The following is a 16,368-nucleotide window of genomic DNA, read 5'->3' as shown; positions in this document are numbered from 1 at the left end:
CTACTAAAGAGGGTTTTAGTATTTAGAAATTTACAACACGAGCATAGGTACGTCGAGCGAAATAATCCAAACAAGGAAACCCTCATGTATATACCTTATATCCCAAATTGTAAATCTCTAAACACCAAACCCGAGGTTCTAGTACAGAAACAATAAATCAAGAAAAATACAGCTAATCTCAGAACAAATTTCAGTGCCATACCATGACTAACATGAATGTCATATTATTACTTGCATGAGTGTCATGTCAACATCATGTCGTGAACTTCTGTGAAGAAGTCATATGCAGAGTTAAGAATTATGCCCAAATCAGGAACTATTTATGTCGTAGTTTCCAAACTCATACCCGGAGTCTAATACGTGAACAGAAATAAATAAAAGGGAAGACAACCCATCTCAGAACATAAATAGAGTATCATGTAGTGTCCCACGTCATAAATATCATGTCGTATTCTACATAAGTGTCATACCCAGTCTAGGTAGCTATCATGTCTTAACGGTATCAAAATGTTGTGTTCCAAAACTCAAATGTGTACCATGCTCAAGGTTTAGCAACAATGTCCAACACATGGACTAAAAGTGATGCAGGTCCAACACATGGACTGAATAGAATGCATGTCCAACACATGGACCAAGATGGTAAGTATCCAACACATGGATCAAAATAATGCATTGCCCAACACGTAGACTATGAATGAAGAAATGTAATTATCACTAGCATATGTGGAGATACATATACATGTCTCAAATTTTGCACGTGTCTCAATGTACGGGTCTAAATTCGTATCACGGTCAATCCCATGTGTGGGTGAGTCACTAACATCACAAACTAGTGAGAGGCATAAGAGGTGAACTCTCAAGTACACGAAAAAGAACAGTAAAGATCAACAGGCGAAAAGAAACTGTAAGGCGGTCGACCGCAGAGATCACTCCGGTCGACCGCTCGCAGAGCCGAAAGTCACTGGGCTCACAACTGAGCGGCGGTCGACCGCAGAGGTCACTCCGGTCGACCGCTCAAATAGCAGAAACATTCTGCTGACAAAAACCTCGCGACGGTCGACCGCTGAGTCATCTGCGGTCGACCGCTGATCGGACAGAAACCCCGTCTGGGTTTCTGTCAGCTCGAATCTCAATTAAATTTTTGAGGTTATTAATAACCAACTAATCCTAACAATACAATAGTAATGTATGGCAGTCAAAAACAAGTTTAAATAGTTAGAACTTCATTAACAAAAATCCCAACTTAAATCAACATGATTTTAAAAGTTCTTAAACAGTAAAATTAGATTTAATCCTCATAAAAACGTTTCAGATCAGGATCTCATTAATTGAACATCATTAGTGAACTTTTTAAGACTGAAATATATGATTCTTGCATCCCATGCCATAAGATCTACTTATCTACACAAAAATACGATTTTGGGCTCAATAAAAACCGAATAAAACTCAAATCCAAGCATAAAAAGGAAAAGGGATGAAGTTGGGTGGGATGTTACTCGCCTTCGACGAAAACGAAGCCCTAGATCTGGAGGAAGATGATCCCTCTCGCTGAATCCACCAACAATTCGCTGAAAAGCCCTCCAAAGCTCCTCCAAATCACCAAGGAGTGAGAAACTAGGGTTTGAGGGGAGAGAGGGGGCTAGGGTTCTGATATCAGATGGAAAATGGGGCTCTTTTGGGTATAATAGTATATATACTATCCCCACAACCCGACCCGAACCCGACCCGAAACCCGTTAAGACCCAACACAGAAAAACTCTCTGCCCGCTGTGCGGTCGACCGCCGCGCCCAGCGCGGTCGACCGCGCAACAGGAGAAAAGTCCGCTGAGTGCCCGACTGTTGTGCGGTCGACCGCCGCGCATGTCGCGGTCGACCGCACAGCAGGACAACTGCCTGCTATGTCTGTTTAACATCCTGGTGAATCCACTTGTTTTCTCCAACATAGAATTTCTTGTTAGGCTCCCAAACATGATTCATCACATTCAATATATATATATGTATATATGATAAATTTTCACAAAAGAATTGTTCATCACTAATAATTCAATATCTATATATCCTTATAAAATTTTACGGGGTTCTACAATTCAGAATCCCGTAAAGTTTGCCGTTGTCCACGTTGGCGTGCGCAGGGGTGTGGGATGAGGCAAACATCTTCACGGGATTTCCAATCCCATGAAGATTTTTTGATTAGCCAGATGATTAATTTGTGCTAAAACTTTGCGGGATTCACAATCCCATGAAGTTTTCTACAACTTAAACTGGGTCAAAAATATTAAATAAATGTTAAACGGTTTGATATTTGAAAATAAAGTTGAGAAAGGGTTGGTTTTGAAAATATGTGCTTGTATTATTGCTAAAAAGAAAAGGCCAGGGGGTTTTCTAGCGTTATCATATGTGCCATACAGTGAAAGGCAAACAATTGAAGGACTGACTTCAGGATCCCACCAACATCGCAACGAATTCGCGCTGGTCTTCTTTTTTCGCCTTTTTAACTTTTAGAAAATTCAAAAAGGGGGAGAAATAAAGAAATAAAGAAATAAATAAACAGCAGCAGAGAGCAAAAATTAAGAGAACAGAGAAGAGGAGAGATTGCCATGTTTTTATGATGAGCGGCAGACGAGAAGAAGATCGAAGAAAGGAAATGAACAGTGGAAGCAGCAGCAGCAGCAGCACAAGCCCAAATCAAGAGTGGAGATTCAATCAGACTCTGAGGAACGTCCAAGGGTTAGTTAGATCTAATCTAATCTCGCGGCTTTGAATCTCGCGCATTTCTTAAGATTATCATTATTATTATTCATTTTTGAACGAATTTCCAACCCAATTCAGATCTCTGGACGAGTAATCTCAGATGGGGTTTTTTATTCTGGCATTTCTGTAAATTGGGTTTGCATCAAAATCACATCTTGGTGGTGGCTCTAATTTTGGACTCTGATCTATTGGTTGCGATGTTATGACTGCGAAGTATAGGATTTTGTTGATAGGGGAGTTTATTAGTTGATGTTTTCGTTAGGGATTTTGCATGTGATAGATCTGAATAAGTCTGATGTCGTGCTTGGAGTTGCTACTGTGCCTGGCCTGCACGGTTGCGGAATATTTTTGCAGTTTTTGGGCGTGTATTTTGTTTCGTTTTGTGTTTGCATCAATTATATCTGCTGATTTGGGTAGCACTAGTTCTTCATCCTCGATTTGGACAGTTTTAAGGTTTTCATTTTGCATTTACTTCGTTTGGCGTATCCAAACCTGTAACATATAGCAGAATTTATGAAAATGTTTTCGGTACCCCCCATCGGAGGAACCTTAAGACCTAATCTGTTGAATAGTCATGCATAGGAACAAATATTCTGTGAATAAGATAACATCAAACTTAGGAGTTCATTTTTATCAACCATGATCTCTTATAAAAATGGTTAACTAAAAAAAACATATAACAAACACTTACCCCAACTTAAGCTTCTAAGTACGCTGATCGGGCTCCTATGGCCCTAGACAAAGTGTGTGAAAGACTATAATGGGATGAACCCAATGACTAAAAAGTCAGACATCCCAGGAAATTATTATTTCTAAAACCATAAATTTTCATATGATAACTTACAGTCTTACACTTCACGGAGTCCAACCATTGGCATTAAATTCTTGGCTATGGAAACTATGTGAAAGTGAATAAGTAACCGAAAACCCCAGAAGGCTAGTTCTCTAAAAAAAATATGTTGTTGATCATGCAATTTAAGCTTGTGTAACTCAGGGAAAAAAGACCAGTTCTCAAGAACTAGGATACATCTAGCAGACTGGGGATGATGTTAGGATTTGTTACAGGGAATTTGCATTCTTAAATGAGATTGCTTTAGATATTTTCATAGAAAATTCATCATTTTCCTTAGGCCGACTGTTCCACCACACGATAATTTGCAGCAACCTCTGCTTCCCGATTAAGTAAAGATAATAGCTAGTTTCTACTGTTAAAAGTTTCTATTTTCACCTTTTCATCCTTTAATTATTATCCAGGCTCCTTAAAGGCCGCAGCTTTCCTGGTAAAGTTCTGTTGACTCGCAAGTCTGAGCCTTTGAATGAGTGCATCTCACCTGTAAATACTCCAGACATTGGAAGAAGGTACTATGATAGTGATGTTGGGCAAGGAGATCAGATGAATGATCCTTTTAAGGTAATATTGATTCATTCCAGTTCTATCTTCATCCTTGCTTCTTTATCTTCGATTGTCAACTAAAGTGCCTGGTGGTACAGAGAGATGGTGAAACTTCTGGAAGCGCGGGTGATAATGTGAATCTTCAAAACCTAAGATCATCATCAAAGAATAGTGATAGTTCTTCTGCAGATGATCAGAGATCTGTATCGGGGGCTAGAGCTACAGATACCGCTAGACTTGCAAAATTCACAAAGGAACTATCAAGACCAGCTGTGATATTAGGTATATTCTCTTGTTATCGCTTTATTTTTGTGCCTTTAAATGTTTCATTCGAGTAATTAAATAAAGAATCCAACTTATTTAATGCTTTAGTTCTGTGCCTCAGTAGATTCTCATGCCCTTGTCTTTAGGAATCTTCTTTTTCTTTCAAGTGTTTTCTAAATATTGAGCTATTGTGAATATTTTCTTGTTGCCAACCTCCTTCCTATTGCAATACGTTTTCTAGAATTTCCATCTATATCATATTCCCGATATTTACCTTTGCCAACACCGGTGAGAATAACTATTTGGGATTGGAGAAAAAGAGCAGAAGGCAATGGATGCGCATAGTTACCGTGCTTTATTACTTTTTGGTGCCATATTGCAGTTCAAGCGGAAAATTTTCAGTATGCATGTTCAGCATCTCATTTGAATGCTGTGTCTATAATAGATGCTCATACACATGAGTTACATGAAAAGGATATATGCAAGAACTCTAAATTGCCGATAGAGGATATCACATTGTAAGTTACACGAAAAGGATATATGCTAGATCTCTAAATTGCCGATAGAGGATGTACACGTGTGCACTAGTTACCACATTCATTATCAGATAAATTGTCTAATAGTAATAATATCACCATATGTCCATAGCTTAAGAAGAAGAAGCACCCTGGCCATTATATATGAGAGGTTTCCACGTACAATTTATGCTTTGTGGGTATTCACAAGTCAAGGCCTCCTGGTACTTGATTTGAAAGGGTTGATGTGATTCTCAGAAATCAGTTTATCATTTATCTTCTTAAAACTCTCTCGGGCTCTAGTTATATTTTACATAAAGAGAATTTGTTAATTACAATAAAGTGACAAAATAAATGAGGATTAGGAGATAAAGTGGTAATTTTTCTTTTTCAGACATTGGAACCAAAGATGAATTATCAATAATTAGAGATAAAATGCTTTTGTTTATATCCCAAATAAAGTACTGTGAACACTTAATAGTTCCCATTAAATGAATGTATCGATGAAGGTTTGCAGATAAATTGATGATTAAAAAAGAAAAAACCTCTTGACATGCTAATAAGTGAACTTCAACTTTATATTAGCATGCTAAGGGAGTATCTGCAATCAGATATACATGGAGAGGCATACAAAACTGTAATTTTATATAACAATAGAAGCGGGGGTAGAGAACCTTACTATGATTTTGGTTAATCTTTTATGCTTATTTAGTGAAAATAAGGTGACATGTGAACATATAATTATAAGGCCACGGGTCATCATCATAATAGTGTATAACTTAAGGCTTTCCTAACACGAGGTGGTGTCAGCTATGGAAAATTTGACGAATTTCTTGCCTTCAATTGAAACTGTGACCATTCAGCTTTCTTATGGAACAGGATAAGGCTGTCATAAAACTCAGTAGGCTAGTTGCGGAGTTTGGAAGAGCATACTCTGTAGCAGAAGGGTTTATCCATATTCGGAGTTACTTCGTTTGCGGTTGGAAATAGGAGTGAAGCTGAAATAACTTTTCTGCAGTTGTAATAGAAACTTCCATCACAGAGTTGATGGTGAGATTTAAGAAATATACATAACTGGGTAGCAGAAATTAGGATATAGAGATGGAAAAGATTGAAGAGAGGAGAGAATAAAGGCGAGACGGGAAAAAGTCATGATTTTGTAACATATTTTCTATAAAAGTTGGATCAGCTATGGAACCAACAGGGAAATCAGTTGTTTCTTACCAATATATTTGTTATTGGATAGGACCCAGATTTTCAATGTGTCCAATAACCAATCTCTATACTATGTCTTTCCTACTAGGTTGGTGTGCTTTGCAGATCTTGGTGTGCTTTGCAGATTAGATCTATGCAATGATAGTTCAAACAAAGTTGAAAATGTTAATTAAGCATTTGTGTGGCTGCGGAGTCTACTTGTTCGTTGAGGTAAACAGATTTGAACCTGATATGATTTCTTTAAATCCAGATAAGCAGTCATTACTGCCTGGCTTGAGGATAGGGTCTGGGTAACGTTTGTTCCAATTTCCAAATCTCTGTAACAGGTCAAAGTCACAACTCTTGTTGCCGATAAATATGGACAGAAAAGAAAGGAATTAGGTTCTTGATCTAGCTGAGATTGCAGACTGATGGAGTTGGGGTCTACATTCTGAATGCTGTAAACTTAAATTTCGATTTAAAGCCTGCGGACAAGAACAATGATGTGGCACAACAATGAAGACGAGAGAAGAACTAGGGGTTTTCTTGCATTTTCTTGATCATCAAGGAAGCGAAACTAGATTGGAAATGAATTGGACATTAGGGTAAGCTTGGTATATAGGAATTATAAAACTGGCCAGGTGGGCATCATTCTGGAAAATGATAAAAAAAATCAGCAAGCCTAAAATTGGTTAGGCCTTCAAGCGATATCAATTTCTTGAAATCTGAACAGAAGCTCTATTTGCAAACAATGTTATGTTGGATTTGGAGAAAGGCCCTTTGTAGTTCATCAAAACCCAATATTTTCTTAGGGGTGGGGTTGGGCTCAGGTTCAGTAGTTTCTTGTTGCAAGTCTAGGTTATAGGAGGTAGTTCGAAAATTTTGCAAAAGCAATATCTGAAGGCCTGTAAGAATAACTATCAGCGCACATTTTTTGTTGCATATGTCCTGTACCTTTATCTTGGTCTTTTGACACTTTCCTGATTGAGAGGTGGCATATTGTGCCAATATTCCAGATAATAAGGAATTTTCATAGGGGTGGGGTTGGGCTCAGGTTCAATAGTTTCTAGTTGCAAGTCTAGGTTATATGAGGCAGTTTGAAAATTTTGCAAAAGCAATATCAGAAGGTCTGCAAGAATAACTCTTAGCATACATTTTGTTGCACATGTCCTGTGCCTTTATCTTCGTATATAGACACTCTCCTTATTGAGAGGTGGCATAAGGTGCCAATATTCCGGATAATAAGGAATTTTCATTGATAAACCCCTCGAGCATTCCCGCTAATAGAATGCAATAGTATGAGGAATTGCTAAAAGTATTATTGAGATTTAGCCCATAGATCATGGTTCATGTCATGACTTTCATATTTATAAATTTCAGGTGGGTGGTTGATTTAATGGTAAGACATCCTCACTGGAGCTGATAACGTTTCCTTAATTGACAAAAAGGAATAAGGAAGAAACCATGTTGAACCTTCTTTGCCATTTGGCGAGCCAGTTGTTGGCAGTTTCTTTGCAACTTAGGTATCTTTTTAATATTAATATTTATTATTGTTAATATTGTTACAATTGTTTGAATGGGTATGATTTATTCATCAGTGGAGAGGATTTGGGTGCTTGGCCTGTGGTGGATATGTTCAACAATGGATAGAGAATCCTTAGTCTATCTAGAGTCATTCCACATCATTACTGTGTCTTGTCCCATCAATATGTGGTTGGATGTGTTGCACAAGACTCCTTTAAAGATAAAAACAGAATTTATGATTGTGTAGCATCTTAAATTGAATCCTCTGAGTGAGTGCCAAATTCATCGCTATACACACTATGGATCAGAGGAAGGTTGCCATAATCTTTTAACTGTTTTGGATATGATTAAAGATTTTGTTGATGCCATGATACCAGTTCTTCTTTTTCTCGGAATTGTTTGTTTTGCGTTTCCAAAATCCCATCCTTTAAATGTCAATCCATTGCAACTGATTATTATTCTTTATTTTTTAAATGTTTAAATATGTTTTCTAGCATCTAGACCATATTTGACTGCGACTTATGTACACGATGTTCTTGGTAATATAGAAAAACTACGTGAGTTATCTTGGAGCGGCATACCACCATATATGCGTCCAAATGTCTGGAGGCTTCTCTTGGTAAGTGACTCTTAGCTAATGATTTCTGAACAATGCTGTGTTTATATGTGATTGCTATATTGGAAATTCAGTGTCATACGCATTCCGCGAAAGATGATACTGCCTTTCTCCTGATCCAGTTTCCAAATATTATGTTTGCTTAATGTTTAGTTCTCTTTTGTTTTTGTTTTTGTTTTTTTATTTTTTTTATTTTTACTGTTCATTGGAACATCCTGGTGATTGAACAATCAAGAGTTAAACCCAAATCCTTTTTCTGCTTAATTTTGAATATAAGCTAAGAGAATACAAATGTCTGCTTAACTAATCGTTGGGATTTTACACAGTTTGATCATACTTCTTGCTTTTTTTTACTCTCTACCTTCAGCTTATTTGAATATTAAACTGTTTAATATGAATTTCTTGGGCCTGTTGTCCTGGAAGCTTGGTCATGCTGCTAGTTAAACATTATTGACCACACAAAAAATCTTGATACCTTTACTATCTTTGGTCTTGACACTTGTTAATTCTTTTGTGGGTTGCTGCGTAAATTTTCTCTCATTTGGATTTATTTCTGCGATGTCTGTTATTTGTCTTTGCAAAAACATTAAAACATTCTGAAATTCCAGCACTGGGATTCAGAAAAAGTTATGGCCCTTGCTTTGCTTTCTTCCCTCAATTGTCAATTCTAGCACTGCTTGACAAAATTTGTAAATACTTGCACGTGCCATGTGAAAACACAGTCTTACATGGCTGTCCCACCAACCATACCAAATCTGATGTCAATCATGAATTAAGAATAACCATTTGGTTTGCCAGTGACACCTATTTAACATGGACCCTCACTATTCTCACCATTGTCAAGCAGCACTGTCGCTATAATGCAAACACTGCTGCCATGTTGCTGCGATTCAATGTGTCTTTCTCTCCTGTTGCCACTTTCATTGGCTCATTGTTACATCAGCACTAATTTTCTATAAGGACTCCTTCTTGGAGGTGTTCATATTTCACTCTTTTCGTTCAAACTATTTTCAAAATCTGAAGTTATAGTCGAGTTGCCTCAAGCTTATTCTCTGAAATGAGTCTGTTAATTCTTGCTCGGAAGTGTAAATCAAAATGAGCCTGGATCTGCGCAATACTTGCACAATTATGCAACAGTCAAGCTGGAGCTTTATCAGCTTTAAGAAGCATCATTGCATGTGAGAGCTGTGACAACATCCTAAGGTTCATCTTGAACATGCTGGAACCATTTTCTTTCTCAAATAAACACAACAAAAACCCTTTGACAATATCTGGTTTAACACAACATAAAAACCTGCACAACATATGATCAGCGATTCAGCATAATGGGCTTGTATTTAATGGACATTTGATATTGATTTTTTTCGTTCATCTTTAAAATCGTAAATCTTAATTACTTTTGTTTTATTTTGTTTTAATTCTAATTTTGATATAACACATCTTCCATACCACCAACCTCATGGGCATGTCTAGTGCAAAATATTTTCTTTGACAAGTCATTAATTTACTTTGCTAGTCTTAGAATTTCTTGTGCATATTTGAAATTTAAATATTAGCTGACAACAGGGATATGCACCAACTAATTCAGATAGACGTGAGGGAATTTTAGCAAGGAAACGAGTCGAGTACTTGGATTGTGTCTCTCAATATTATGACGTTCCTGATGCTGATCGTTCGGATGACGAGATAAGCATGCTTCGCCAGGTTATTTGTTGACTTCACTCTACCAGCTTTTAACACACAACATAAAGGATATCTCACCATTTTGTTATGTTTCTGATTGAATAGATTTCTGTTGATTGCCCGAGAACAGTACCTGATGTCATTTTCTTCCAGCAGCCACAAGTTCAGAAATCCTTGGAGCGTGTCCTCTATACATGGTTAGATATTTCTGTCTGCTTCTGACCTTTTTCATATTAAAGAAAAGAATGTTATTTTAGATTATCTCACATCCAGTTGCTCCAGATTTTTTAGATGCATGATTTTACTGTATAAAGAGCATGTTTATTCAGCTGGATGAGTGTATCATTGTGTAATTAGTGCTATGTTTATGGACATTTTCCAGTCCATTTAGACTTGGTAGGATGTGCTTAAAGTGAAAGAATTTCTAGGTGTCTCCTTCTTCCCTGAGGATGGATCCTTAAGGATCTGTGACCATCAGTTGCATCAGCGAAGATGTTTCTTAAACATCTTTCTATTTAAAGAGCTGAGTATATTAACTATTTAATCTAACTAATTTGTTGACCGATTAATGACCTTATGTTAGCCTGTATTCAGATCATATACAATATCTGTATCTTCATTGAAATTTATAAGATTTACAGATATCAGCTTCTGTAATTTTTTTTTTGTTAATATCATTTTCTTCTTTGATCTCAATAAGTGCTATAATATAAATTGTTATTTTATTCTTTAAAAAAAATTTGTAAGCTAGTTAGGCATCTGAAACCATTGTTTGTAGAATGCACTAAAGCGAATAGAAATGACATGACAAGCTGTTGTTTTGGGATTATGTCCTAAACTAGAACCTTTAGCCAGAATCTTTTACCTAAGACACTATTATGACTACTTTCTCTCACTCGTATGATGCATTTGCGTCCTGATTTATGGTTTTAATGTTTGCAAACATATTACTTTTTGTTAAACCTTTAAATCCTGTTTAATCATATTTTTAATAGCTTAGGGTGTGTTTGGTAATCAATGTGTTTTTGTAAAAAACACCATGCCATGGTGTTTCTTTTTCAAATGTGTTTTGAAAACACCATTTTGGTCAAACTAGTTTGACCATTTATATAGCGGCAGTGGGCGGGCGGCGACGGCGGCGGTCGGGTGGCGGGTGCGACGGGCGAACGACGAACTGCGGCTACTAGCAGGTTAGCGGCGAGTGCCGGCGGTCGCCGATGGGCGGGCCAGCGGTGTCGACGGGTGGCCGATGGTCGGCCGACAAGCGGACGACAGCCAGGCGCGACGGGTGGCCGTGGGCGTGGTGGTGGCAGTGGTGGCGGCGGCGCGTGGAGGGTGGCCGCCGACCGGCGAGCGGCGGCGGGCCGCGCAGGTGGCTGACAGGGTGGCGACGACAAGTCGGCGGGCGGTGGTGGCGGCGGGTGGCTGGTGGCGGCAGACTGGCGGGCGGCGACGGGGCCGACTGGTGGCCGCGGGCGCAATGGGTGAAGGGTGGCAGGCGGCCGCTAACGGGCGGGCGGCGGGTCGGGGAGCGCGTGGTGGCGACGCGGTCGCGGTAGGCAGCGGGCGGGCGACGGCGGCAGCCGGACGACGGGCGGGCGGTGGCGGGCGGGGTGCGCGGGGCCGCGAGGGCAGCGGGCGGCCGGCGGGGTGGCGGCGGGCCGGCAGCGGCGGGCGACACGGGCTGCGACGACTTAGATGAAAAAACGGAATCTTAAAACACATTTTTGGTGTTTTGAGAAAAGTGTTTAATTTTTAGATTTTGTAAAGGGACAAGTCAAAAAAACGCCCCGGTTGCCAAACATATTTCTTTGTTTTTGTTGGAAAAAAAACAGAAACGACAAAAACGTCACGGTTGCCAAACGCTCCGTAAGTAATGGTGAAATTCATTTCTAAGAAAACTGGAATTTTCAAGTATTAGGAATCACAATATCATATCACTATGATATCATATTAGACAAAAGATTCACGGATAGGAAAAACTCTTTCTGACAGAAAATGAATATCATACATCAGTCATATCTCATTTTTATGTGAGAACATGTAAGTTATGTTGTATCTTGTTTTGCTTGGTATTTATGTGGATTTATTATTACATTAGTAGATGTTGCAAGGTGCAATCTGTAGTCCATTCAACGCGTGCTCTCTTGTTTAAACAATCTAATGTAAGCTGTCACTGTAGTATAGGTTGAAATTTGTACTTTTTCTTGATGAATGATGTCTCAGGAATTTGTTTTCAGGGCTATTCGGCATCCGGCAAGCGGATATGTTCAAGGAATAAATGATCTTGTCACACCATTTCTCATGGTATTTTTATCCGAGCATCTTGAAGGCGGCATGGATAACTGGTCGATGTTGTCTCTTTCTCCGGAAAATATATCTAACATAGAAGCCGACTGCTATTGGTGTCTTTCAAAATTGCTTGATGGTATGCAAGATCACTACACATTTGCTCAGCCAGGAATTCAACGACTTGTCTTCAAATTGAAGGAACTGGTTCGGCGAATAGATGGTAAGTTTTTCCCCTTAACTGATAGATTTATTAGGTACTTGATGTTATTTCTTAAGAACTCTTTGCTCCACTTTGGTAATTTATCTTTGCTGGCAGAGTACCACTTTTATCACGTGGTTTACAATATCAGGAGTTAATTTTGATCTCGCATTTGAAGGCGTCATTACTATCTTTTTTCCCTTCTGTTAAGAAACTGTATCGTATAGTTTTTGAGGAAGCATGGCTATACAAAACATTTGTTGAACAAATATAAAAAATCCGCGTAATCTTTGTACGAGTCAAATGATTTTCACTTGCTACTTAGCTTAAAGCCTCTTCTAGCTTGAGGCAGCACTGATATTTTAGATAGGATGAGCCTTTGACTAAAAAGCAATTATTATTTCTAATGAAATGCATTTTCTGTGTAATATTTTCGCCCAAAAGATCTTATCATGTTTAGTATATTTCCTGTTATAGTGGTTGATATTTAAATTTTATCTTCACAAGAACCTGTTTCAAGACACATGGAGGACCAAGGCCTCGAGTTTCTTCAGTTTGCTTTTCGTTGGTTCAATTGTCTCTTGATACGTGAGGTTGTTTTTTTTAGTAAATTTCATTATTGAAATCCTGTAATTACAGTGACAGTAACTAAGTTTTACTTCGTTATCTCTGCAGATCCCATTTCATCTTGTTACGCGTTTGTGGGATACATACCTTGCTGAAGGGGATGCATTACCAGAGTTTCTCGTGTACATATCTGCCAGTTTTTTGTTGACAGTGAGTTAGCCAGACCCTGTTCTTGTTTTCTCTGAGACTGACAAATAACTATGTTTACAAAACCACAAATTTTAGATAAGTTTCGTTGGCTTTTCTGTTTCCAAAGTGTGCTTTTTTTCTTTCTAATACACAGTTTCCACCTATTTTGTTTTGCATTTTACCAGCATTAATGACCACTAATTTAGAAACCTTATTAAATTTGAAATTCATCATGAAATACGCTTGCATTGATGACCACAAGTTTCTCAAGTTTCAAGATGAAGTTGAGAATCCTTTTGGCTGTGATCTCCCCCAAAAGACCATAGAACAAATTGTTTAAGATTTAAATATGTTCTTTCTCTACGGGTTAATTGCGGATAGACCATCTGTACTGTCGCCCCATTGCAGATGGATCCCCCATAGTTCTTTTGTTGCAGAAGACCCCCTGTACTAAAGGCAAGTTGTGGATAGACCTCAGATAATTTTTTTTCTGACTCTTTTATCATCAGGATGTCTTTTTGTCAAAAAAGATATATCTTCCTCTGGGGGTAAAAGAGTCAAAAGATTTCACTTAGGGGGTCTATCTGCAAAAATAGAACTATAGGTATCTACATGCAATTGGGTGATAGTACAGGCGGTCTATCCGCAATTAACCCTATTATTAATTTTAAAACATTTTACTTACATTTGTTTATTCGACGAGAACTAGTACATTTTCATACTCCCAGTCCTTGTTATATATTTTCGATGTTCTAATATATTGCCTATCATATTTCAGTGGTCTGATAAGCTCCAAAAGCTCGAATTCCAGGAGATGGTCATGTTCCTTCAACATCTTCCCACACAGAATTGGACCCACCATGAACTGGAGATGGTCCTATCAAGAGCTTACATGTGGCATACTATGTTCAACAGCTCGCCAAGTCATTTAGCCAATTAGAAAGTATAATCAATTTCTTTCTTCCTGGTTTCGATATAATTATTCCCTTTTTGCTCGCCTTGTATTGTTCTTCCGTTATGAGAGGGGTTTTGTTTCTTTTACTATGTCTTGCGAAGGAAAGTGAGATCTTGTAATCTTATGTTATATAATCTGTACATGTTGCGCAACTTATTGTATGCCTATTGATGCCTCTGTGGTGTGTGTATCGATGAAGTTAAGCGTTGATCAGTAGTTTACATTGTTATCTTTTCAAACATGCTTGTAAAGATTTGTTTTTTGAGAAATTTGACGATTTTCCATTTGAAGATTTTCCATGGCCATAGAGGAAAGTATATTGCTGGTTGTATCCATTATTTCAATTTCGATGAAAAATGGGAAGTTATGTATTGAATCATGCCGGCAATGTGGAAATAAATGCATGACATTGTGAAGAAATAAATCAAAGTTTTCCCCTTTTTATCATATATTTATAAGTTCTGAATTGTATGACTGTTCATTATACATCAGCCTATTATTATTATTTTTAAATATTTTGATCTTTGCTTTTGCTTTCTTTCAGTTTTTAAAATGTTAAAACCTAAGCATCTTGTTTATAATTAATGAGCTTTGCTATAGGGACCCAAAATATAGGACCAATAGGGGGGACAAGTAAGGTGTCCCCTTCCTATTGGATAATGAGTTGGCCATCATTAATGATGGCCAACTCATAATTAATTTACACAGATCAGTGGTGGCATTAATTTGCAGTTCAAAGTACGCAATTTGCATTGCGAAATTTGTTTGACTAAATTTCATGGAAGTATCAAAATTTTTGAGGGTTTAAGAACTATCATGAATTTATTTATTCATATAACTGAAAATTTCAAGTTAGCTTTATGAAAAATAAAAGTAATTTTCTGAAAAGGTTATGTAAGTACATAAAAAATGTTAACGATATTATCTGAAAAAACGCTGTAAATTTTATGACAGTTTTCTAAAATATATTGTTTGTTTATGTGCGCATCAACAACCAGAAATTAGTAGGTATCAACAATGGCCTTTACAAACATTTCTAAAATAGTGAAGAAGCCAGTGTTTAATCATAATCAATGATTTATGTAATTGATGGTTATGTTCATTTCATTTCAAACATTTTACCTACCCCGTGAATTACATTATTTTCCTAATTTACACTCAAAGAGAAGTTATAATCATCCATTAAACAAATCAATGGTTGTGAGATATAGCAATAATCTTTCTACTACCTTTTTATAGTGAAAAAGATCCGAATCCGTTTTTAATTGATTTAAGTTCATTGCATCTTTAGAGTCACATGCGCAAGTACTCTTTTCAGCATTTGTACATTACAGTTATGTTAATGACTCTCTCTCTCTCTCTCTCTAGTTAAATTAACAACTATTATAAACACCCGTGACAACCTTAATCTAAGCACATACAATAGTCGAGAAATTAAAGAGGGTTTCTTAGAAAATATTTAAAAATAGTTGAATAAGTTTGGGTATGATGTCCTTCTGAAATGCCACATTGCAGATTAATTAGCAAATCCATCTTGGTCTATGCACACGCAATTGAAAATTGATGCTTGCAAAATAATAATAATAATAACAACAGTAATAAAAATGTCATAAAGATGTTTTTTTTTTTCTTTTCTCCATGTGAGCGTTTAGTACTTTGAACTTGACCAAGTTATTAGACTTTAGACTCACTGTGGCTCGGTTATTTATCAAATTGGACAAAAATTAGTGTTGACTCGTGAAGTTGATTAATCTTGAATTTGGAATTCATATTCAAAGTCTCTGCCCATGTAACGCTTGATTTGTCTACCATTACAAGGTCTTCGTTGTGTGTCCAAAAAAATTTACAGCCGACTTATTAAAGAATAGAATCTAAATAAGTCTAGATTTTCCCTCAAATCTAATGCTTGAATATTCAAGGAGTTTCTCGGTTCGTACAACAGACACTAGGACGGAGTTATATCCCTCAATATATAATTTTTTTTAAGTACAGTAGAAAGTTCTACCCAAATAAAAAAAAACACTGAAAAAGATTCTCTTTTATCCTTCATTGTCATGTTTTTATTTTGCACCGAAATGTAAATAAGTTGGATAAAACAACATCAATCACAATTAAAAGATTAGATTCTACCACTAAGCCACTTAATTTGTATACAAAAAAAAAAATAACATTATTGGTTGGAATAGTTATGCTAATCAAAGAAGAAAAGAAAATTTGAAAATTCTA

At 37.2% G+C, this 16,368-nt stretch overlaps 1 protein-coding gene across 1 annotated transcript; it reads left to right on the top strand.

Moving 5' to 3' along the window:
* On the top strand, window positions 2,439–14,434 carry LOC109837619 (GTPase-activating protein GYP1). The gene is made up of 10 exons (XM_020405940.1): window positions 2,439–2,727; window positions 4,006–4,162; window positions 4,243–4,426; window positions 8,190–8,260; window positions 9,824–9,961; window positions 10,046–10,137; window positions 12,181–12,452; window positions 12,939–13,024; window positions 13,107–13,208; window positions 13,966–14,434. The coding sequence occupies exons 1-10, from the start codon at window positions 2,606–2,608 to the stop codon at window positions 14,125–14,127; spliced, it is 1,386 nt and encodes a 461-aa protein (XP_020261529.1). The 5' UTR covers window positions 2,439–2,605; the 3' UTR covers window positions 14,128–14,434.

The sequence above is a fragment of the Asparagus officinalis genome, chromosome 4 (genome assembly GCF_001876935.1).
Source record: "Asparagus officinalis chromosome 4, Aspof.V1, whole genome shotgun sequence".
Lineage (NCBI taxonomy): Eukaryota > Viridiplantae > Streptophyta > Magnoliopsida > Asparagales > Asparagaceae > Asparagus > Asparagus officinalis.
This window is presented reverse-complemented; position numbering and strand designations above follow the sequence as displayed.

Excerpts from the sequence above, each read along its gene's own strand:
- LOC109837619 (XM_020405940.1), top strand. The coding sequence starts at position 2,606 with ATGATGAGCGGCAGACGAGAAGAAGATCGAAGAAAGGAAATGAACAGT. Across the intron at positions 12,453-12,938 it reads ACTGGTTCGGCGAATAGATG|AACCTGTTTCAAGACACATG; the intron begins GTAAGTTTTTCC and ends TATCTTCACAAG. Across the intron at positions 13,209-13,965 it reads CTGCCAGTTTTTTGTTGACA|TGGTCTGATAAGCTCCAAAA; the intron begins GTGAGTTAGCCA and ends ATCATATTTCAG.